Here is a 24565-nt window from a genome sequence, read left to right as displayed (position 1 = left end):
AATGAAAACTTTACCCTTCTGCCCCCATCAGTAAATCAGGACATCCCCAGCACCTACCCTGCTCCCCTTAACTTTAGGCAGCAAGTCATCACTGCCCTCTCAAAGGCAAAAAATACAGCCTCCATGGGACCCGATAACATTCCAGGCTCCACCCTACATGAACTCAGGCAGGAACTTGCAGCACCATTAGGCACCCTATTCAACCAAAGCCTGAGTACCGGCTTCATCCCAGCCGAGTGGAGGACAGCCACTGTCATCCCTTTGCACAAAGTTGGAGTGTCCACTGATCCAGGAAATTATAGGACCATCAGCCTAACTAGCCTGATCAGCAAGGCCATGGAGCAGATTATCATGGGCTTTATTAACACGGACATTGGCAACCTCCAAACACTCGATCCCACACAGTTTGGTTTTGTCAAGGGGAGGTCATGCCCGTTAAATTTGGTCGACTTCTTTGCAACAGTCACCAAAGCCATGGACGAGGAGAAGATGGTGTACACCACCTACCTTGACCTGGCCAAAGCCTTTGATACTATTCCCCACTTGGGTATAATAGACAAACTCTCTCAACTAGGCGTCATTCCATATGTTACCAGATGGGTAGCAAACTGTCTCACTGATGGAACCCACCTAGTCAAAATAGGGGAAGCCACCTCAATCAGTCAACCCATAATGAGCGATGTACCCTAGGGATCAGTCTTGGGGCCTTTGTTGTTTGGGATATACTTTTCTGAGATGCAGGCCAAAACCAGTGGGCTATGGCTGGCCAAGTTTACAGATGACTGCAAGCTGGGCACTGTCATCAATTATCCTAGTGATGTGGACATCCTACAATAAGGTCTCACCCAAAAAATGACTGGTGCCAGAAACATGGCCTCAAACAGAATGCCAAAACATGCATCATCATCCCCTTTGGGGAGAGTGATGTCCCCACAAATTATCACATTAGTAACAAGGTCCTAAGCATGCAATCAGTTGTGAGGGACTTGGGCAGGCAGGTTGATAGCAAACTGAATTTTGACCACCATATTGCCTCCATAGTACAGAAAGCTTTATACATGTCCCATCTCATTAGTAGGGTATGTCATCCAGGGACAAGGTGGTCATAACATCCCTGTATTCTTCCCTTATAAGACCCATTATTGAGTCAATGCTCCTTTCAGCATGTACCCCACAATGCACATGCAGCAGCTGAAGAGTTCACAGAGGTTCCTCACCAGGAGAATCTAGAGCCTCAAACATCTATCCTACACAGATAGGCTAAAGGCCCTGTCCCTCTATTCAGTCTCCTACAGATTCCTCAGAGGTGACCTGTGTCTAGCATACAAAGCAAGCTCAGACCCCACCTTGATGGGACTGCTGCATATCTGCAACTCAAGCTCCACTCAAGTAACCCTCACGCATGACCTGATCTGTGACATCAATAGGACTTGGTGGTGGTATAGAGTTGTGTCTCAGAGACACCCCCTTCTGTGGTATAGACTCCCACTCTGTCAAGCAGAATACCTCATTAACCCTTTTTAAGCACAACCTGTATAACTGGATGGGGAGCAGAAAATACACCCTTGGGATTCCACCTTTGTCCCTGCTGGACAGTGGCATCGGGTGCTGACTTGCAGGATCATGGGTTAAATTCTTGGCTAGGCTTGTAAGGGCCTCAGGGCTAATAGCCTAATAACCTCTTATGATCCTGTAATCCTATGAATATTATTTTTAATTTACTTGCATTCTGTCAAAACTTGTTACTATATAAAGCTAACACAGTCATTCCCTGTGCAAGAATGAGATAAAACACACTAACTTTCTTTTGTCATGCTCGTTTAACCAGATCCCCCTTTTTTACATTGCAGTACCTACATTTCTTTAAACTTAGCAAGGAAAAAGAGAGAAGAAGGGAGAAAGAAACAAAAAGAACAAACAAAAGCTCCTATTTATATTATATTAACTTAAAAATAACTGAAAAAAAACTTTAATGTGAAGTTGTAAATCTCGCTGTTTATTCTCACTGATGGGTTCGGAGCAGATCCTCAGCTCCGACACGGCCAGTAGCAAAGCTCAAGGTTTGCCAGTAGCTCGAGACCAAGCTCCTTATCCCATGATGCACTGCTGGAATTACCTCAGATCTAGTTTGCCGCGGGACAGATCTCGGTGTTCCAGATAGCTCGGACCAATTTTATTGGATAGATTTGTCTATTTGCAAGTTTTAAAAACTTTTTTCTTGACTTTCTTGTTAGGATAGTTTATATATATATATATATATATATATATATATATGTATATATATATATATATATATATATATATATATATATATATATATATATATATATATATATATATATATATATATATATATATATGATATATATATATATATATATATATATATCATATATATATATATATATATATATATTCTATATAGATTTAGACTTATATTTAGATTTAGATAAGCGCCCTGTGTTGGCTTGTTTTTTTTCTATAGAGTTGGCCTAGTAGTTGGCCTGGTATTTAACCAAATTCTTAGCAGTAGTTTGTTAGATAGTTTCTTGAGTGTGTTTTTTCTATTGTTTAAATTTGTCTAATCTTAAAAAAGAGATGCCTGATGAGAAAGAGAAGCCACATCCTAAATCTGGCTTCAAAAATGTCCAGATTGTGGACAAAAAATGTCAGTCACTGATGGGCACGTTCCATGTGTTTATTGTCTGGGGGCATTACACCTCCAAGACTCTTGTAACATGTGTCACTCCTTCTCTTCCAGGGTACTTTGAGAGGAGAAGGAAATTGGTGGATAGGGGTTTACTTCAGCACCCCTTCTCAGAAGCACTGGGTGACCAGGTTGGTGCTAGTAAATCCTCAAAGTCATCCAAATTTTCAGGTGACTCCAAAGTATTGAAAAAGGCTAAAAAAAATGGAGGGTGCAGGGTCATCGGTTCCACTGCCTTTGGAACAGAGTGTCCCTTCTGTTCAGAGCCAGCTCACAGCTTTGGAGCCGGTTTCAGAGATTTCCTCATCTCCTCTGCTCCAATCAGCACCCTCGGTGCACTCCTCAAAGTCTTCTGTCAGCCTATCACATCTGGATATGGACTGGTTGGTGCAGAAGCTTTTACTGGCACCAGGCCTTGCCAAAATGTTGTTGGCTCCGACGCCTTAGTCAGAACCGAAGACCATTAACTCGGACTTGACTGCTCCTCCTCCGAGCCGTACTGGACTTTCGGAGCTGGAGTAGCCCGACCTGATGGTTGTTGAGCCTTTGGAGTGGAGACCTGCTCAGGTGTTATTGGTTCCATCTACTCGGACGTCCTCAGCGCTGACCGGGGACTCTAGGAGCTGACACTCTCCTGTCGGGTCCTGAGAGGATAGTCATACCGATTTGTCAGTGCCGACTCTTCCTCTCAGGGCTTCGGCTCGGATGAGCTCGGTTCCTACCTCTGGCTCGGAGTCCATGGCCTCGGTGCGGGAGGATCGGATGGTCCCTTCGGATCCATCTATGCCCTTCTCATCAGAATCATGATGCGTTCGATGCCATGAGAAGAGTCCTGACTCCAAGGACATCAGCATCAGGTTAGGCTTCCTCCTCCCTTCAGGCGCCTGTGTCCGCTCCTGCTTCTACCGGTCAACCCAAGTGTAGAGACCCTAAGCCTCAAGTAGCCCCACAGGGTGCCCCCTGCTCTTCTGAGACCTCCCCAGATGCCCACACTGAGGAGGTACCCAGGAAGAGACTGTGCAAGAGGAGGCACTTGGACTCCCCATAGGAGTCTTTGACATCTGACACTGACTTGGATGAGTCAGAAGGGTCCCCTCGATCCCCCTCTGAGGATAAATGTAAAAACAAGAAGGTGCACCATATGCTGCAAAACGTGAATGAAAATCTTCTCCTTGGTGTAATAAAATACTTTTATTGTATAAAACAATAAAACAGCTGCAAAGTAAGCGCTTTCGCGTTGTAACAAACGCTTCATCAGACATGAAAGCACTAAACATAAATCCCATTAAATACATTTTCTGATGTCACTAACCAATTAAAAACAGCAAATCAGAGCAGTAGTATTCAAACATATGCACCTGACCAATTAAAACAAACAAACAAAACTTAATGACAATCTTAAGAACTTAAATAATAAATAAATAATCATGTTGGTTAACAATATAAAGTTAATGTCGAAGTGGTCTGCTGGATAGAAATGGCTTTAATGTCACTCTATCATTTAAACCAAACCTATGTGCTTGTAATTTTAGTATCCATTTGGCCTCCCTTTCCTCTGTGGTGTTCCTAACATTGCCTAGTCGGCTAGTAGTGGATACTAATTCCAAGACCTGAAACTTGAAACTATGGGAACACCCTTTCTCTATGATATGTCTAGCTAGGGCATTGGTGGTATTGCCCTTGTTGACAGCATATAGGTGTTCCCTTATACGTTCCCTTAAAGATCTTGTTGTCATGCCTACGTAAAAAATACTGCAGGTTTGACAGATGGCAACATAAACCAGATTAGTGGATCTACAATCCGCATATTGGCTGAACTTATAAAAACGTCTTGTTACAGGATGAACAAAACTGTCAGAGCAAGAAATATATTTGCATTGATTACATGTTTTGCAACTGAACGTGCCTGTTCTGTTTAAGTTTCTAGAAGTCTGACAAGCTCTGTCATAACAAAGTAACCTGTTGAGAGAAAGCATATTTCTGTATGCTACTCTAGGTCTCTCATCAACCAAGCTCTTTATTCGTTCATCAACCATTAGTAGCCTCCAATTTCTGTTAAGGACGTCCATCACATGATGGTTCCTATTGGTGAAGGGAATAACTATCCTATTCAAGGTAGTAGAACTACTGACTTTTCTGGTATATTCACAAGGATGTGATCTACTTATCAGTGGTGCCCCTATGTTCTCCCTATATTGGTCACCTCTTATAATTTCTGCATGTACATGTGTCTGACTATAACCCCTAGATGTAAAATTCCTAGCTAATACTGATTTATGATGATCAAAAACACTTTCTTGAGATGTCAACTTAGATACCCTTAATGTTTGGTTCCTCACTAGATTCCGGTGTACATGCCTGGGATGCATGCTGGCCCGGTGTAGGAGGTTATTCCTCCAACATGGTTTCCTAAAAAGCTCCGTTTCAAAACTGGTAGCTCCCTTGATAATCTTAACATCCAAAAACTCAATGGCATCAACAGAATAACTGCATTCAAAACATAAAAAATCAGTTGTCTCATTTAAGTAGTTCACAAAACTTAACAATTGATCAACATTGCCTTCCCAAAGCAAAAAAACATCATCTACAAACCTGTTGTAGTATCTAAGATGTTTATTGTGGTCAAGGCTAGTGTTCAAAACATATTGGTCTTCCCATTGTGCCAATACCAAGTTGGCATAGGCGTTGGCACACGGGGTGCCCATCGCCACGCCTTTCGTTTGTAAATAATAATTGTCTTCATAACAGAGAACATTGTTCTCGAGAACAATTTCAAGAAGCGACATACACTTGTTAATGATGTTAATGGAAGTTTTTTTCTTAGTTAAGAAAGCTCGAACATGTTCCATGCCAACATCATTAGGTATTGATGTAAACAACGACTTCACATCCAGTGTAACTAGAAAATTAAGGGTATTAAAAGGAGAAGATTTACCAAAAATGGCTAACTTCTCCAAAAAATGTGGTGTATCACTAAGGACATGTTGTACCTCTGAAATGAAGGGTTTAAGCAACTTGTCTAAATAGATGGATGAGGGTTCTGTCAGCCATCCACGACTAGAAACAATAGGTCTTAAAGACGGATTCTTCACATCTTTGTGAATCTTTGGGAGGCCCCTAAAAGAAGGAACAAGAGGCTTGTCAACTAGTAGGTACAAATAAAGCTCATTATCTATGACCATAGTTAACAGTAAATCATATAAACCAGCATGTACTTTTCTAATTAAATCATTTAGAATACTGTTAGAAATAGGGAGATATGTCTCCCTGTCAGCCAACATGGAGAGCATTTTATCTGAATATATAGATTTATCAAGAATCACAATGGCTCCACCTTTGCTTGTCTTATCACTATTTGTTCGTTACTTCTCAAATCTGCTAGGGCGTCTCTCTCACCCGAAGGGTGGCAGAGGCCAGTTCTCTGGTCAGCCCTATCAGCCCTCCTGAAAGGAGACCCAGCTGTCCGGCTCTGGAGGTCACTTTTCTTTGTACCCAGAAGCCTGGCTAAGCATAACATCCGTTACCTGGGTACAAAGCATCATTTCCAGAGGGTATTTCATACCGTTCTCTTCCTCCTGTCAACAGAATCCCTGATGTTCCACCCAGTCTCAGGGAACAAGCAACTATAGAGGTCCGCAAGTTGCTAGAAAAAAAGAGTCATCCAGCCAGTCCCAGCAGACCAAACAGGATTCGGAACTTACTCAAGATTCTTTTTGGTTCCAAAGAAAACAGGGGAATGGAGACCTATCTTGGACCTCAGCAGACTCAAACAATTTGTAAAAAAAGAGAAGTTCCAAATGGTCTGCTTCAGGCCATTCTTCCCTTTCTAGGGAAGGGTGATTGGATGTGCTCAATCGATCTCAAGGACGCGTACTACCACATCAAGATGGACAGACACTCCAGAGATCACCTGCATTTCTGGCTGGGAGCCAATCACTACCAGTTTCCAGCCCTGCCCTTTGGTCTCACTACAGCCCCCAGAGTGTTCACCAAATGCATGGCAGTGGTCACGGCTCACTTGAGGCATCTAGGATTCCAGGTGTTTCCATATCTAGACAATTGGCTCCTCACTGCCACCACCAGGCATCAATTGATTCAGGCAACACAATCTACTCTGACACTCTGCCACCACTTAGGTATTAGTCAACTTCGAAAAGTCTGCCTTGTCACCATCGCAGCATACCATATTTATAGGAGCAGAGTTAGATACTTCAACCACCACTCTATGTCTTCCAGTCAAAAGGGTCTCACTTCTTCGCCAACACATCAACTCACTGGTGTCGAAGAACAGAGCTACAGCCGCAGAGATCTTGAAGGTACTAGGTTTGATGGCGGCAGCAATTCTAACCATTCCACTCGCAAGAATGCATATGCGAATTCTTCAATGGCTCCTGTTCGCTCAGTGGTCTTACCAGAAATTGCCAATGAACCATATGATTCTCATCACAAACTCTTGCAAGAGGGACCTTCGGTGGTGATTGACGTCTCTTCATGTCACAGTAGGAAAACCCTTTGTGCCCCCCCCCCAGTAGCCACTGTGACCACGGACGCTTCCCTGATAGGGTGGGGGGGGGCATTTTCAGGGAAAGACTATCCAAGGCAGATGGACGGATCAAGAGTCACATCTGCATATCAATGTTCTGGAGTCGAGAGCTGTACTTCTGGCATTGCAGTACTTTCAGGACTCTCTTCCTCTAGGGACAATTGCAGTTCTGACAGACAACATGTCAGTGGTCTGGAACTTGAACAAACAGGGCAGAACCAAGTCTTATCCCCTTTGTCGAGAAGCCCTCAGGGTATGGCAATGGGCTGTGTCATCCCAGCGTTTTCTGTTAGCAACGCTCATCCAAGGAAAATCCAGCGTGATAGCGGACAAGCTGAGCAGGGCAATCCTGTTGCCTCACGAGTGGTCTCTCAACCAACATGTTGCAGACATGATTTTCCGCAAATGGGGCCAGCCTCCCTGCGACCTCTTTGCCAGTCACATCAATACCAAATGCAGAAGCTACTTTGCCCTAATACCACCTCTGGGACATCCCCCGAGAGGCGCACTCATACACGATTGGCCTCCGGGTCTCCTATATGCATTCCCTCCAATTCCACTGATACCCAGGTTTTTACAGAAAACAAAGTCACTGGGAAAGACTGTTATCCTTATAGCCCTCCATTGGCCACGAAAGATTTGGTTCCCTTTTCTGTACCATCATCTGCTGGAGGATCCATGGATCCTGGACCCAGTTCCAGACCTCCTGACACACCCGTCAGGGAACCTCCATCCTTCATTGCAATCTCTAAAGCTGACTGCTTGGCTGATCCACTTCCCCAAATAGACAGGCTTCATTCACTCTCAGATGACACAAGACAAATACTATTGTCTTTTCATAAGCCATCCACCAGAAAACTATATCGCAGTAAGTGGAAAAGGTTCTCCATTTGGGCCAGTATAAAAATAATTGACCCTTTCCGAGCTCCTTTGTTGTCCATTTTAGAGTTTTTGACAATGATTTTTAAGGAAGGAGCAGCAGCTGCCACAGTTCGGGTTCAGCTAGCTGCCATATCTAATTTCCACCTTGGATTGGATGGGTTAAATATTATGCCCCATAAGTTATCTAAGGTTTTTCTCAAAGGTGTTTTTCACATGAGGCCTTCTGTCAAACCCCTTATTCTCCCTGGAATTTGAATTTTATGCTATCTCAGATAATTCTTCCACCCTTCGAACCAGCATCATCTTCTGATCTCAAATTTTTGTCCTGGAAAACTTTTTCTAGTGGCCATTACTTCTGCCCGCAAAGTGTCAGAACTTCAAGCATTGTCTATCAGACCTTATTATATGATTTTCCATGCTGATAGAGTATCTCTCAGAACAAATCCCTCCTTTTTGCCTAAAGTCTGTTCTGAATCTAATATCAATCAGGTCATTGAGTTGCCAGTCTTTTTTCCCAACCATTCCAACAAATTAGAATACATGCTGCACAAACTTGATGTGGACAGACAGCTCAGATTTTATCTTGATAGAACTAAGGATATTAGAAAATCAGATCAACTTTTGTATCCTTTTTGGAGGCCAGAAAAGGTAGACCAGTGGCCAAAACAACCCTTTCAAAATGGTTATCGAATTGTATGTCATTCTGCTTTTCAAGCTAAATTGCCCCTTGATAACATTTGTGCTGCAGCCACTTGGTCTAAGCCTCATACCTTTATCACTCATTACAAAGTGGATAAGGCTTCCAGGGACAGGTCTTCTTTTGGTTCTACAGTCCTGAAAAATATACTCCCGTGAGCCACCCAGGATTGAGAGTGCAAGGGATGCTACCCATCAGTGAGAATAAACGGCGAGATTTAACAACTTCACATAAAGAAGTTATGTACTCACCATAACATTCCATGTGAGTTGTTTATCTCGCCTTTATTCTCATGTCCCTCTCTCCATCCCCCTCCTGGCTGACAGTTGACCTAGAGGCTAGTATCATCCTGGTTGTTCAATACTTCTTCCTTCTTGGGGAGTGCACCCCCTTACAGGGGTATATATGCATGCAGCAAACAAGATTTGAGGTAATTCCAGCAGTGCATCATGGGATAAGGGGCTTGGTCTCGAGCTACTGGCAAACCTTGAGCTTTGCTATCGGCCATGTCAGAACTAAGGATCAGCTCCGAACCCATCAGTGAGAATAAAGGCGAGATTAACAACTCACATAGAGTGTTATGGTGAGTACATAACTTCTTGTTTTATAACATGCAGAGAAAATCATGCACCGCTTAAGCAATACTGTTAAGAAAATAAATTGTTTTACTTACAGTTAACTCTCTCCCTCCTCTTCAACTCGCCTGAGTATATTTCTGAACATTAATGACGTGAAGTAGAGCTTATTCTTTAGAGTCTCCTACAAGTTTAACTAAGCCCAACAAGTCCAATATTTCCAGATTTTGTTGTTTTGTCAAGTTTCTCAAATATAATTATGCTTTGTAATCCCACTTTTGTCAGTTTCCAGGTTTTTCTGTTACTGATTTAGTCTCCAAATGTTAATGACATGAAGTAGGGCACATGCTTTAAAGTCCCCTACACGTTTAACAAAGTCCAAGAAAGTTCAATATTTCCAGATTCTTTTGTTTTATTTATGTTCATCTCCATCTCTCAAACCCTGTCTCTGCTTCATCTCCAGTGCACACTTATTCTTCTAGTCAACTTCTGTGCTTTTTTCTCTCTCTCAATCATTTTCCGTTGAAACACTGGAAAATGTTTCACTAGTAAAGTCTCTCTGTGGTCTTTATTTCCAGAAAGACAAGAAGCAGGATCTCTTGTTTCATGGCTCACTTTTTGTCATACACACTTTTTTATTTCTTCCTTAGCTTGTACTTCATCAAAAATATTTTTTGTTCCTCCAGGGCAAAATATTTTGAGGATAGCTGGGTACAGCAGTTTATATCTCATGCCTGCTTCTTAGCATGCTCTATATAATAGAATAAATGTATTCCTCTTCTACCTAGTGTTCAGTGAGTAGTCATTCTCCACAAACACTCTGCTGTCTCCCAATTTTAGTACTTTGTCCTTCTGGTACAGTTTTGGCAGAATCAACTCCTTTTGCTGGTAAGTTTGCATTTTTGCTATTAAAGGTCTAAGTTGTTTTCTCATAGCCAGGTTTGGAGCATACACACAAAGTGCCCTTTCAGTTAACAGTTCTTGTTGTGGAATGTCAGTCCAGTTGCTTATTTGTACTTTTTAATTCTATTATTTTTGAAATGTTTCTTCTTGTGCAGTCTCATATTTAGACAGCCTTTTCTTCATTTCAACCTCTGAGTTTTGCAGTTCTGTCCCCTTATCTGAATATCTGTTCAATGCTTCTTCCATTTTTTCCAACTTTTTATTGTTTTTGTTTATATACTCCATCAGTATTTCATTTATTTTAACCAGGTCTGTGTACAGCTGCTTTATACCTTCCTCTAGGTTACTGGAAGTCGTGTCTGAACAACTGCAGTACTTTTCCCGGTCTGTTTTTTCCACAGTTTTTTTAGCTGATTTTCCCCAGGTCCTTTTTTCCTGGCATCTAGGCAGTGCACTCAATAGTCGGTTACTGAAATTTACCCAGAAATCTAGGTCCACTGGCTTTCTCTGCTAAGTTTCTGTTTTCAGACTTGAAGAGCCAGAACTAAGCTGTTGCTCAATGTATAGCCATCTTAGAAGTCTACTCTTTGTACTTATTTCTGATCCATTTTGCTATTTCTGTAAGATAAATATTTATAAGACATGTTACAAGACAGATATGTATCTCAGAGGATTCCCATGCTTTGCAACCGGCTCTCCATCCATGCAAACAGAGCCTATCCCTAACCATTTGTAAGTACAACCTTGACCAATGGATGGGAAATTGGAAATTTACCCCAGGTCTGGCCCTCTTGTCTCTGATAGACAGAGGCAGACAGTAATGCCCAAACTAGCATACACCCTAACCACATAACCTCTAGTAGCTTCCCAACAACCATGCCATTTCTTAATAAATGCCCATGATATGTAGGAAAAGAGTTGGGTTGGATTGCATGGCTAGGCTTATAAAGGCCCTGGTAGTTGTTAGCCTAGTATATACCTATGAACCTATAAGATTTCATTGCATCAAAAAGGATGATGTTATTTATACTCTTATTATACTTAACCTCAAAAAGATGTATTTCATCTAAAGTCCATTTCTTATAACCATTCAGTTGTGTACTATATGTCTGGAATTATACATCATACTGGTAATGTTTTTCATTAATTTAAAAGAAGAGTAGTATTATCTCATATAGGACATGCTCCTGTTTTGAAGGGATCAAATAATAAATAATATGAAATCAGTATTTTATTAACAGTTGTATGAGTGTCGAAAACATAAATAATGTATAACATTTAGTGAATCTTTTTCTTTCTTATCATTTAAATCCTATAGACTAAACAGTTCTATCCAATATTATAATGCCTTCCTTGCTGCAGCATTTTATGAGTTTTAATGGCAGTTTTAGTCTTTATCTAATATGCAATTAAAATCTACTCCTAATATTAAGCCTATGTTCATCATTTACACTGCCTCAGTGGGATATGGGTTATGTGCCTGCAAAATCACCTACACAGGCAGCATTCCAGAGCTCAGAATTTCTTCCTGTTTCTCTCTGTGATAGAGGATCAGCTAAGCCCCTCCCAATGGGGAGAGCCTAACCCCTTTCTCAGAAAGTCAGTTATTTAGTCTTTTGTGCCAGCTGTAGGACTCGGAGTTGAATCTCCACAGCAGCCTGCACTGGTAAATTACAGCTGCCAAACTCAGATAAGATTTCTTTAGGAACTTCACATCCTCCTCATTATTATATACCTTTGTTTTCTTTATGTTATATTTAAAAATAATGTGTGTGTTATACGCTTGCTGTTTACTACTGCTATTAATTCATCAGTGAATTCTAACTTATTACTGTGTTCTTTATATGCTTAATACTGTTTTTAAGCAGTTATGGGACTTTTAAGTGTTTTATGACTTGTAACTGGGAAACTGAAGTTCTGTGATGTCAGTTGATTACTAGGGACTATTTTTGGGAGGGCGTCAAGAATCATATTGTTTCTTTTGTTTACCTGCTTAATTTTGAAATTCTAACAGGAAAATATTGTATTGTTTACTTTTTTCTTAATTTTTCAGATATTTACTACTGGTTTAACACTGCTATATCCATTTTTATTATTAAGTCTTGATTTTACTGCAAATTATTTGCATTTTCTGTGAAGATTTTTTTTTTATTTCTGACGGAATGCATTTGATATTTTGTCACTATTTTGACAAATTTTATTTGGTATTGTGATGGTGTGTGCTGTTTATTATACTGTGCAGATCATAGAACAAGGTTTACCACAAACTAAACTGTTTCTGCTACGTTTTATACAGTTTAGCCCAATTTGCTTTGTAGGAAGATACTTTATATTTTCTATTATTGCTGCCCTCAGTCAACATTTAATAATGTCAGTATATTAATCTGGCTGGTGTTCTTTCCCCTGACTTGGTGGATCCTGATATGGCATCCCCCCAACCCAGATATACCTAAAAATAAAAAAAAAACTGAACAAAAACATGCCTTAGCTTGTGGTTTGTGAAACTGTTGTTGCCTTAAGCCAACCCACAGACCACATGCCTTTTTCCCTTCACCCTCTGGTGTTAGCCCACACCCCTTTGTGGTACACTGGTCAGATACATCCCATGGAGCTGTTTCAGTACCTGGTTCAGGTATAGGAGAACCAATCCCTTTTGGTGTAAGAGAGGTCTGAGATAAGAGAACCTTTGCTAGACATAATACTCTGTTCCCAGATAGTTTGATCTCTGCTGTAATTCTTAGTAAAAAGAAACCAGCTTCACCATGTGACAGACAATTAGTTCTTACCATGTTTAGGGCTGATGTGGTTCCTTAGCTAAGAATGTTTTACAGTCAGCTTATCTTGGAGGCTATACTCGTATTCAGAATAACTATGGGGCTATATTCTCCAGAGATCAGTTTGTCACCACAGACTTTGATGGTGACTCTGATGCAGACAGTAGTTAACACTTTGATTCTGTCGGGTCAGATTCTTAAGAATATGAAGAGGTTTAAAACTTCAGCAAATGTTCACTTTTCGACATACTAGCTAGATTTAGAGATGTTTTTGAATGGAAGCAATCTAGAGCTATGACAGAAATAGGAAGAGTTAATAATTTGTTCCTCCTCTGTTACTGGCCTTAGAAGATGTCTACAAAACTGCAGGTAAAACTCTTTTGGCTAGTGAACGAGTTCCTAAAAAGGTTGAGGAAATACAAGATGTACTCTTACCTTGCAGGTTCTTTGCTTCTTTTTCAGCTGACCCTGTTGCGGTGCGTCTACCTGTCAAATCTAATGAGAGAGCCTCGACTTCTTCTAACTCTACACCACCAGATAAAATTGGCAAGGGGAAAAGTTTTGGCTCAGTCTAGCAATTTGATCTTTAGAATTTTAGACTGTTAAGGTTTCATGGGGAAATTTATTTTGCAATGTGCTTAATAGCTCAGATGACTTTGCTATATGTTTGCCTGCTGAACAGAAGTGTTATGAATGAGTGTGTTTCTAATGTGACTGAGCTTTCAAAACATGCTTTTAGGAGTGCCTTGGAGGGTGTGGACACTATTTATAGAATTTCAGATGTTTCTGTTGTATTGAAAACATGTGCTTGGTTACATAACCAAAATTTTTCTGTAGTTTAAAAAAATGAGATTTTGAACGCTCCTTTATGTTCTGAGCTTGTGTTTGGTCCTACTGCTACCCAGATTCTCAAACAATGGAGTGATAAAGATAAATTGAAACATGGGGTATCTAAAATGTTTCATATTCCCAGGCTCTCCCCTAGCAAGGATTCCAACTTCAAAGGACGGAACAAACAAAAATCATAGCCTAAGATGAGTCAGGATACCAAGAAGAAATGACAGGAGGATAATGCTTTCAAACCACATTCTTTCTCAAATAAAGATCTTTTTCCTGCCAAAAAATTACTATACCAACCCTCAGGACATCCCATTCTTTCTTCCTGCCCCTACTTCCCTTTCACCTTCTCCCAGGCTTTTGCTCAACCCATCAGCTTGGCCACAGATAGTCTTGGAAAAGTGAGCGTTAAGAATAATTCAGAGAGGATACACTTGGCAGTGAACTGAACATTTGCTTCCCTTCAAGGAAATCCCCTCCAACCTGCCAGACCAGACACAGCTCTTCTTTCCTGTACTCCTTCACAAGTTGCAAGCCTCACCGTTTCCATTCTGTAAATACCTTTGCTTCAAAAGCAATTAAGAACAAATAAAAATCAAGTAAACTTAATATATCTATATATGTCTATTAAGACTACCATGAGGTCCAGCAACTCCTTAGCTTAATTAGAAGCTCTAACCAAACTAAACTTTATAATTGGCCTACTGCATTAAACTACTAATTATTAATGCTGTTACAGGTGAAATAACTATAATCTAAATACTTATTTAAAACATTGATCAATTAAAGAGTTTTACACAAATTCAGTCATTTTTTTCTTTAATATCATCATAGAGGGCACTCACTGGTGATGCTCCCCTAGGGGAGGTGTGGTCAAAAGAGAGGAGTTACCATCAGATACAACCAGCAAGCATAGGGCAAGGAAAGGGAAAAAGTCAATATGAAAAAGAAAATACCCCCAGGACACCCTTAAGATCCATGACTGACTCCATCAACTCCAGATGAAGTCCAGGAAGGTGATAGGAGTGTGCTAAGAAACCTGGTGGAGAAATGGGGCACTGGGGGCCTGGCCAGTATAAATGAGGTCTCAGGGGAACAAAAATGTTGATATGGTAAAACAAAAATGCGTAGATAAGAGCAGAACACAATAATGGGAGGAATAGGGAAAAGGGCAAAAAAAGTCTGTGAAGAAGAGAAAATATTTATTTTTCAGTGCTCTAGTTTCTTCATTCTGAGTTCAGTCCTTTGTAATTTCTTTTATCTGTCTTTCTTTGTTTCACGCTTCTTTATGTGTATCATTTTAATTTTTTTATCATCCACAGGATCAGCCCATTGGCTTCTCCACCTGCATCCATTTGACCCATTTATTCCTCTATCAGTACAGCCACCCTTTGGCCCATTCATTCCCCAATGGATGTGAAATTCAGACATTAGGAAGTTAGCCAGTATTTAGCTCCTGCAAGCTATTCTAACCCCACCCCTGTGGTAGTTTTGTAAGCTCTATTTAACTGCATTGAGAGGTGCATGCACTCTTTTGTGTATGTACAATATCCTGTTCAAGTTGCACATCACTTGCAGAATAGCCTATGCTTGGCAGTTAATGCTGCAGCAGTTGCTAGTGCATAAAGCCAAGGTGAATCCTTCCCCTAGGATGGGTAAGCTGCTGTCATCCTCCTACTCAGTCCCTTCAGTGACTTTGCCGATAGTTGAACATGTCATCTGGGGGCTGTCAGGGCTTTATCCCTCTGTGCCATGAAGCCTGTTCTTGATGTTTATCAATTTAATCATAGCTTCACACGAACCTCATAGTTAATAACATAAAACAATTTTAGGTTACATTCTTATCTAGTGTTGTGTCTTAAACCATGAGATAAGACTTCATTGCATAACTTCACATAAACTTAAAAAACAATCTTTCATGTTTTTGCTTGCATATAGTTTAAACAAAATTAATGGAAAATAGGGAAGGGAAAGGTAGGGAAGGAGAATGTTGGGAGGGGTTGATAAAAAATAAGTGTTTAAAATATAACTTTAACTAAAGCTTCCTAGAATTTGAAATGCTGTAAAGACAGCATTGAAACGACTGCAGCAGAAACAAAGCAGAATATAAATGTCACTTTAAGTACTTTTTAGCTTTTTACATAATATAGATGTAAACTTCTATTTCTATCAAATAAAGCAGATCTGCATATAATATAGTTAATAAATTCAAGGTATTGTATAAAAGGGAAAGCATACATACAATTCTCCCTTTCCACATCTCCCCTGGATGATTGTGTCATCAAGCATCTCACATTACACATCATATCATAAAATGTATCATTCTTAATCATCCCGTCTTTTCAAATCCACATTATAAATTACACCAGTAATCACAGTTTATGCCCTTAACGCATTAAGTAAAACCTATTCAGAGAGTAGCTATTAATTACAGTCTTATTCCAGTTATTTACTTCATTGCAGATGAACAATATATATTTGCAATTCCATTACTTTAATGTACCTTTCAACATATTGTAATTAAACTAATAGTTTTATTATGATATGCAGTCATACATTTTTTTTCTCATTAGGTAATAAGTTCTCAAATAGTCTGTTAAGACATGATGTCACCCACAACTACAGACATTCATTCATGTATTAAAATATTGAGAACTTATCACATTCAAAACCGTGTAATCTATTGTGTAACAACTCACACTATTATTTCTGACCTTAAAAAAAACTCAAATGTCTGTGACTATTTTGTGATGTCAGCAGAATTCTAAAAATGAAAAACAAATCTTGTATAAGAAACATATCAAACATATATGAAACCCTACAAAGCAAAACCCAAATACCAGAAATAGTGAAAATTAACGGTCAAAACACAAAAGGATGAAAAGGAAAGCATGTCTATTTTGAGTGAGAGAACTCCTGTCACATCTCCTGAATTTATATGTATTAACTTGATGAAGGGAGAATTCTCTCAAGAGAAGGTAGCTACTGTCAGAGCACACTTAAAAATTACACAAGCAGTAATTTGCCATGAAAAACCATCATCTACAGTGTGTTCCTTGGTGTCTTGTTCTTCAAGTGACTGATGCTGGAGGAATTTTACATCAACCAGCAAAATTACTTGTGTTCTACAAAATCAGGAACAGCCACAGTTTAATCATAAACTGAATGTACTTTTTAATGTACTGTCATCACCTGCATGTAAAATTATGACCCTTTCCTTTTTCTGTTTTCTTGATCTCATTCTTTGTCTCAAAAGTAGAGTTGTCTTCGATTTTTAGGCTATCTGTAAAGTGAGAGAGTATCTGAGCTACCATTTCAATGTTAACACATACATGACATTGCATGTGAAGTAATTAACATGTTAAATAAATGTATATTACTTTAAATAAATATTTAACTATAATTGTGCGGGGAGTGCCTTCTGTGTGGAGTCTGCATGTCCTCCCCGCGGTTGGGTGGCGTTCGAAAGACATGCGTAAATGGGCGTGCCTTTGTTGAAGTTTGGACATCGAGCTGGCACCTCGGCACTCGTGAAAATCTACTGCCAATCATTAGCAGACCGGAGTTCCGCTGTGGCGACTCCTAACCGGGAAAAGCCAAAAGCCAAACAACAACAGCTTTGATAAGGTAAACCAACTAATGAATAAATGACTTCCTCAGTTTATAATAATGTTATGATCATTTCAGCCATTTTTTACTTCTGTTTCTTATCTCCTTTACTTTCCCCCTCCTTGTAGATACTGGAATACTGGTAGTTGTATTTATTTTCTTCTCTCTGTCTGATGATCTTTTCAGAGATGATGTTTATTCCATCATTTTCCTTCGAGTGTTATTTTGTGGAACTTGCCAAAGGTAACAGCTTCATCTAATGTGTTAAATCATTTTACTCCAAATGACTAATGCAGCTTTATTTCTGGTGGAACTATCAGTTGTGCCTTATATTGTTTTTTCTTAATATTTTTTTATTAGAAGCGAAGCATACATGTTAAGTTGTCTATCTCGCCTTCATTCTTGCTGGATGGGTTCGGAGCCGACCTCGGCTCCGACTCGGCCACTCTAAAAGCTCGAGAGTTGGTTCCACCGGCTCGAGGCTCCCCTTATATCCCACAATGCTAGGCGAGAGTTACCTCAGATCTCGTTTGCCGCTACAGCTTCGAGGTTGGTTGCTTCTACCGGTTCCTGGTGAGTGTTAGCTTTTATACTAAAAAGTTATTCTTTTTTTCCCCTTTTAACCTTAATTCTTCACAAATTAGTGTAGAATATAGTTTTTTATCCCCGACCCTATTTTTCCCGCTCAAAGGGATATAGCAGCTTTGGAAATTTCAAAACTGCTTGCAAAAAGAGCTATTCAGCCAGTGCCAGCAGACCAACAAGGATCCGGAATCTACTCAAGGTTCTTTTTAGTTCCAAAGAAAACAGAGGACTGGAGACCAATTTTGGATCTCAGTATCTTGAACAGATCGGTCAAGAAAACAAGATTTCGGATGGTCACGCTGCAATCCATTCTTCCCCTATTGGGAAAAGGAAACTGGATGTGCTCTATAGACCTTCAGGACGCGTACTATCACATAAAAATGAACAGACGCTCCAGAAGATTCCTCCGCTTCAGGCTGGGAACCAGTCATTTTCAATTCAGGGCCCTGCCCTTTGGTCTCACCACTGCCCCCGGTGTTTACCAAATGCATGGCAGTGGTAGCTTCTCACCTGAGACGACAAGGATTCCAGGTGTTTCCATATTTGGACGACTGGCTCCTCACAGCTCCCACCAAGCATCTCCTTCTGATGGCCAGAGATTACACTTTTCGCCTGTCAAAAACTGGGTATCTCAATAAATTGCGAAAAGTCTGTTTTGTCGCCTTGTCGCACTATTACCTACATAGGCGCAAATTTAGATACTGTAAACATGTCTGCAACACTAACGAACCAAAGGATATCAGACATTCAAAAATTGGTGTCACTTCTTCTCAACAACAACAGAGCCAAAGCCAGGTTAGTTCTAAAGGTGTTGGGAATCATGGCAGCGCCATACCTCTCCTCCCATTGGCCAGATACCACATGCGGATCCTTCAGTGGATGCTCTTTTCTCAATGGTCATACCAGGAACTTCCAATGTCTCACACCATTATGATCACGCAAGCGTGCAAAAAGCATCTCATGTGGTGGATGTCTTCCCCCCAGCTCCTGTTGGGGAGACCATTTGTTCCACCTCCTCCGGTTGCTACTCTGACAACGGATGCCTCCCTGATCGGGTGGGGGCATTATCAGGGCAGGACAGTCCAGGGCACATGGCAACCAAACGAATGCCACTTGCACATAAATGTTCTGGAGATGAGAGCAGTGCTGTTAGCGTTGCAAGCCCTTCAAGACTCTCTTCCCTTGGGAACAATTGCAATCCAGACAGACAATATGTCTGTAGTGTGGTACATCAACAAACAAGGCGGAACCAGATCATACCCCCTGTGTCGAGAAGCACTCAGACTGTGGCAATGGGCGATTTCTTCTCAGCGTTTTCTGATAGCAACGCACATCCCCGGGAAGTCCAATCACATTGCGGACAAGTTGAGCAGAGCTATTCTAATGCCTCACGAGTGGTCTCTGAAAGACTCTGTAGTGAGAGAGATCTTTCTCAAGTGGGGTCAGCCTTGCTGCGATCTTTTTGCTACTCCCCAAAACAGCAAGTGCAGAGAATACTTCACTCTATTCCCTTTACCAGGCCAACCCAGCAGGGACGCTAGTCCAACTTTGGCCCGGGACTTCTGTATGCATTTCCTCCTTTCCCACTGATCTCTCAAGTAATACAGAAAGCTATCGCTCAGAAGGCCTCATTGATCCTCATTGCTCCTTACTGGCCTCGACAAGTGTGGTTCCCCTTTCTACATCGATTTCTTTTGAGCGACCGTGGAATCTGGACCTAGTTCCAGATCTTTTGATCCATCAGTCGGGTCAGTTTCATCGCTCCCTCCCTCTCTGAACCTCACTGCTTGGTTCCTCCACTTCCAACCGTAGCCAGGCTTCCTCAATTATCTCACTCTGTTAGAGATATTTTGATAGCTTCCCATAAATCTTCCACTGAAAGATTTATTTGAGTAAGTGGAAACGCTTCTCATATTGGGCACAAGGAAAGGACATAGATCCTTTCACCGCTTCCATCCAACTAGTCCTTGATTTTCTTGCTGAACTCTTCCATGCAGGTTCATCTCCATCTACTCTTAAGGTTCAATTGGCAGCTATTTCTAATTTCCATGTGGGTATTTCTGAATCTGCCCTAATGTCCCACAAACTCTGCAAAGCCTTTTTGAAAGGAGTTTTTCTTCTCAGACCTCCTGTAAGAAATCCTCCTTCTCCTTGGGACCTAAATTTAGTTCTTGCTTCTTTGATTCTTTCCCCTTTCGAACCTGCAGCTTCATGTTCCTTAAAGTTATTATCATGGAAAACTCTCTTTCTGGTGGCTATCACATCAGCTAGAAGAATTTCAGAACTTCAAGCACTCAGTTGTCGTTCTCCTTACCTTGTGTTCCATAAGGACAGAGTTTCCTTACGAACTAACCCGTCCTTTTTGCCTAAGGTGGTTTCAACATCAAATCTAAACCAATGCATTGACCTCCCTGTCTTTTTCCCGGAGTATTCAAATAGGTCTGAACAAAAATTACACTACCTGGATGTTCATCGTCAATTAAGGTACTACTTGGACAGGACGAAACTATTCAGAAAATCTGATCAGCTGTTTGTCTCCTATGCGAAAAGCAGAAAGGGACTTCCAGTTTCAAAGGTATCTTTATCCAGATGGCTAACATCTCTGATTACCCTTGTTTATGAGATTAGACACCAAAACTGCCTAATAAACCTAAAGCCCATTCCACCAGAGCTTTGGCTACTTCTCTAGCCTTCCAAGACAGACTGCCTATTGACACCATTTGTGCAGCGGCTACTTGGGCTACTCCTCACACTTTTATTTCCCATTATAAGTTGGATTTAGCTTCTAGGCATAGAGCTAATTTTGGTTCCACTGTTCTCAGGAGTCTGTTCCGTTAGGCCACCCGGGCCAAGGAGCTAGGGACGGTCCCATCCAGCAAGAATGAAGGCGAGATAGACAACTTAACATATAGAAGTTATGTTCTTACCATAACGCTCCATGTTAGTTGTCTTCTTCGCCTTCTTCTTAAGGCCCCACCCTCCTTCCCCTGGCCTGGACAGACCTAGAGGAGTTGTGATCGTGACCTCTCTTTCTACCACCTCTTTCTTAGTCATATGCTATTATGCATATTTCTTATTTCAGGATATAGGTCACCCCTTTCTTCCTGCTGTTAGAGGAGGATTCTGTTTCACAGTTATACTGTTTTTTGATATAAGCTGGGTTAGCTTACAAACGAGATCTGAGGTAACTCTCGCCTAGCATTGTGGGATATAAGGGGAGCCTCGAGCCGGTGGAACCAACTCTCGAGCTTTTAGAGTGGCGGAGCCGAGGTCGGCTCGAACCCATCCAGCAAGAAGAAGGCGAGAAGAAGACAACTAACATGGAACGTTATGGTAAGAACATAACTTCTATTTTTCTTTTTTCAATAGTTTTAGTAGAATAATTATTGTTAAAATAAACAGTATTTAAACCAGTTTTGATATAAGCATTATTGAAAGTTGATTTTAACACAATTTTTATCTAAATAAGATAGAACATTGGCAACTGTGCATGCAGGCTTGTTTTTCTCTTTGTCTTGAAAGAACCGGTAGCGCTTTTTGCTCTCTCTCTCTGTACTACACCATCAATTTTCAGTTAATTTTAGTGCCTGAGATAGCCATTTAGTTAAAACACTCACCTTATGATTCACCTCAAGCTTTTTTTGGTTCACTAAAACATGTAATATTGTTCTTTCTTTCCCTATTTTCGAAGTCCTCTTTTTTATTTAGTCATGTACTCTTTTGTTAATAAGCATTCTGTGTGATTGATTCTTCCTTCCATATCATTCAAGCTCTTTTATCTGATGTCATGTTGAGAAAGCATAGCAGATAACATTTTAGTTTGTTTCATGCAACTATGCTTTAAATTGCCATTTTACTTTTGAAATGCTTCAAATTCAATGTAAGATATTGGATCAGTTAAAACAGTTGTTGAACATCTTTGCCCAGAGCAGAACTCCTGGCTGTGTTTAGTAAATTCATTTTCAAAAGTAGACTATTAAAGTTAGTTCAAGAATTTCACAGGGGATGTTAAAATATTCCATTATATATCCTCCACTTGTAGTCAGGAAGTGTTTTTGTAAAATGTCCTTATCAGAATAAAAATTCTCCTGTAGAGCTTCACCAAGATGCTGCTACTCTTGCAATGCTGGTCATCCCCCCTTCTGGCTGTGGTCAATTTCTGCCATAAGCCAATAATTGTTTTATACACTGCCATTTATGTGAAGCATTTCTCCATTCTTCTGTGGTCTAGATAAGGTATTATTGTGGTGCAAGGGAGTCTAAGCCTGGATGAATGGTATAGTAAACAATTCTGTTGTCTAGAGTTCTACTTATTTGTATTAAATACATACACTGGAACTGAACAACAAAATCAATGAAGTGGTCCATGGTCCAAGGTACCGGGGAAGGAAACTGTGGCAGAACATATCCCTTTATTAAACATTTTTAAATTTTACCATACCTGACAATCCTTATTCTTTGGAAAATTGTTTTTAATCTATGATTGTGGTTCCTACTGTTGACCATGGTTAGCTGACTCATGGAACATTGATTAAAACTGAACAAAAATAGTTTCTTGGCATGAAAAGCTAGAGTATGACCCCCCCCCCAACTGTTATCACTACCAGGACCAGTGCTAAAGTCCATTCCCAATGTTTCTGAGAAAAGGTGTACTGGATTGTGACTTGTAGAATGTTATTCAATTTATGGCAAATCAGTGAAAAAGAATAGATTCTTAATCTATACATTGTAATTACTTTTCTTAAACAAAAAACTCAAAATATTTTGAAATCAAGTAATGGTAAAATTACTTATTCTGGCAGGCAATGTATTGACTGTTGAAAAGCTAAAAGTTATATAACAATAAAGTAACACATTTGAAGACAGAAAAATGTATGTTAAAGGAGAAACTATTGTTATCCAACACTATAAATAATGCATTTTCTAAAATATTTGCTGCAGGTCACATACTCAGATATAATGTATGTTAAAGGAGCTGCTGTAAAAATGACTGAAATTGTGACAACTGTCCATCAACAGAAAGAAGAAGAAGAAAGACACAAGCGGTACATTCCTTTTTCTCTGTTGGCCACATGGACTCCAAAAGACAAGTAATTCATTTTTAGTATTTCTTAGATAAGTCTTATTTATTTTTTTAAAAATGAACCTGCAAAGGGGTAGAATGACATTTGAATAATTAATACAAAAACAAACAGAAAATGAAATGTGCCCATATTGTATCAGTTTTGTTTATAAACTGGTAAGTATGAATTTGCATTTTTGTGTACTTTAGGTTTGCTATTCTATAAATATTGCATTAATTTTTTGTGCCAAGTTAGAAGACATTTATGTCCTGATAACCCATGCATCTTTCTGCCAGGAATTCACTGTAACTTTAAATTATGCCATTTCAACTTCTACTCAGTACATGTGATCTGTCCTGTATTTTTCTTAGCAGTTAATAGTCCTCTTCTTCTTCTTTCGGCTTTTTCCCGGTTAGGGGTCGCCACAGCGGATCACCTGTCTGCTCATGATTGGCAGTGGAGTTTTACGGTGCCAAGGTGCCAGCCTGGTGCCCAACCTTCCACAGAAGGCAAACACACGCACACACTCACACCTAGGGCCAATTTGGAGTGTCCAATCCACCTACAGCATGTCTTTGGGATGTGGGAGGAAACCGGAGCACCTGGAGGAAACCCACGCGACCACAGGGAGGACATGCAGACTCGGCACAGAAGGCATCCCAGCCAAGAATCAAACCAGAGAACCTCTTGCTGTGAGGCAGCAACGCTAACCGTTGCACCACTGTGGCCGCCCTGCAGTTAATAGTCCTCTGCTTAACCAAAATCATGTCTCATACTGAATGAAGCCTGTAGTATGTAGGTTCCCTGATTTCTTCAAAAATCCATTTTCAGATCTTCCTACTGATTAAGGATCATTGGTTACTTCACTGTGTTTTTTATTCAGTGCTGATTGTGGAGTTGAGCCTTGCCTTCACTTTCTCCAAACCGATAACCATTTATCTGATGTTGTCAGTCTTCATCTGTTCTTGACTAATGGGTTATGGTGCTGATCCTCGGAACCAATCTGGTCATCGTAAAGCTTACATCAGCCAAAAAACACTCTTGAGCTACAAGTCTATCCACAGTGCCCTTCTTCACATTACCTCAGATCTCGTTTACTGCTCTTGCGAGTAAGACGCATCAGCTGACTCTCTTGTAGCGAAGTACTTTCAAATCATTTTAGAACCTTTTACTTCATAGCTTTTTCTTATCTGAGTGTCTGGTCTACTCTTGAGTGCATAATTTCTTCTTACTGCTGGTAGTTTTTCTGTCCCCCCTACCATTGCTGGTAGTCCCTTCTCTATTTTTACCGTTGTGGTAACTTTTCTACCATTTGTTGGTAAACTTTCTCTACTTTAGTGTGTGTGTGTGTGTGTATCTGTGTGAGCTTTCTTTCTTTCCTTCTGCCTTC

General features: G+C 40.3%; 1 protein-coding gene across 1 annotated transcript in view; it reads left to right on the top strand.

Moving 5' to 3' along the window:
* The window catches only part of LOC122803869, a 1036817-nt gene that overhangs the window by 355612 nt on the left and 656640 nt on the right, over positions 1–24565 (top strand). Inside the window, exon 5 of the mRNA XM_044073549.1 lies at positions 23054–23202. Coding sequence (XP_043929484.1) covers positions 23054–23202 — 149 coding nt within the window. The remainder of the gene's footprint in view (positions 1–23053; positions 23203–24565) is intronic.

Source organism: Protopterus annectens, chromosome 6.part0 (genome assembly GCF_019279795.1).
Source record: "Protopterus annectens isolate FY-2018-M chromosome 6.part0, PAN1.0, whole genome shotgun sequence".
In the NCBI taxonomy this organism is placed as follows: domain Eukaryota; kingdom Metazoa; phylum Chordata; order Ceratodontiformes; family Protopteridae; genus Protopterus; species Protopterus annectens.
The sequence above is the reverse complement of the archived record's forward strand: the minus strand, read 5'-3'. Positions and strand labels throughout refer to the sequence as shown.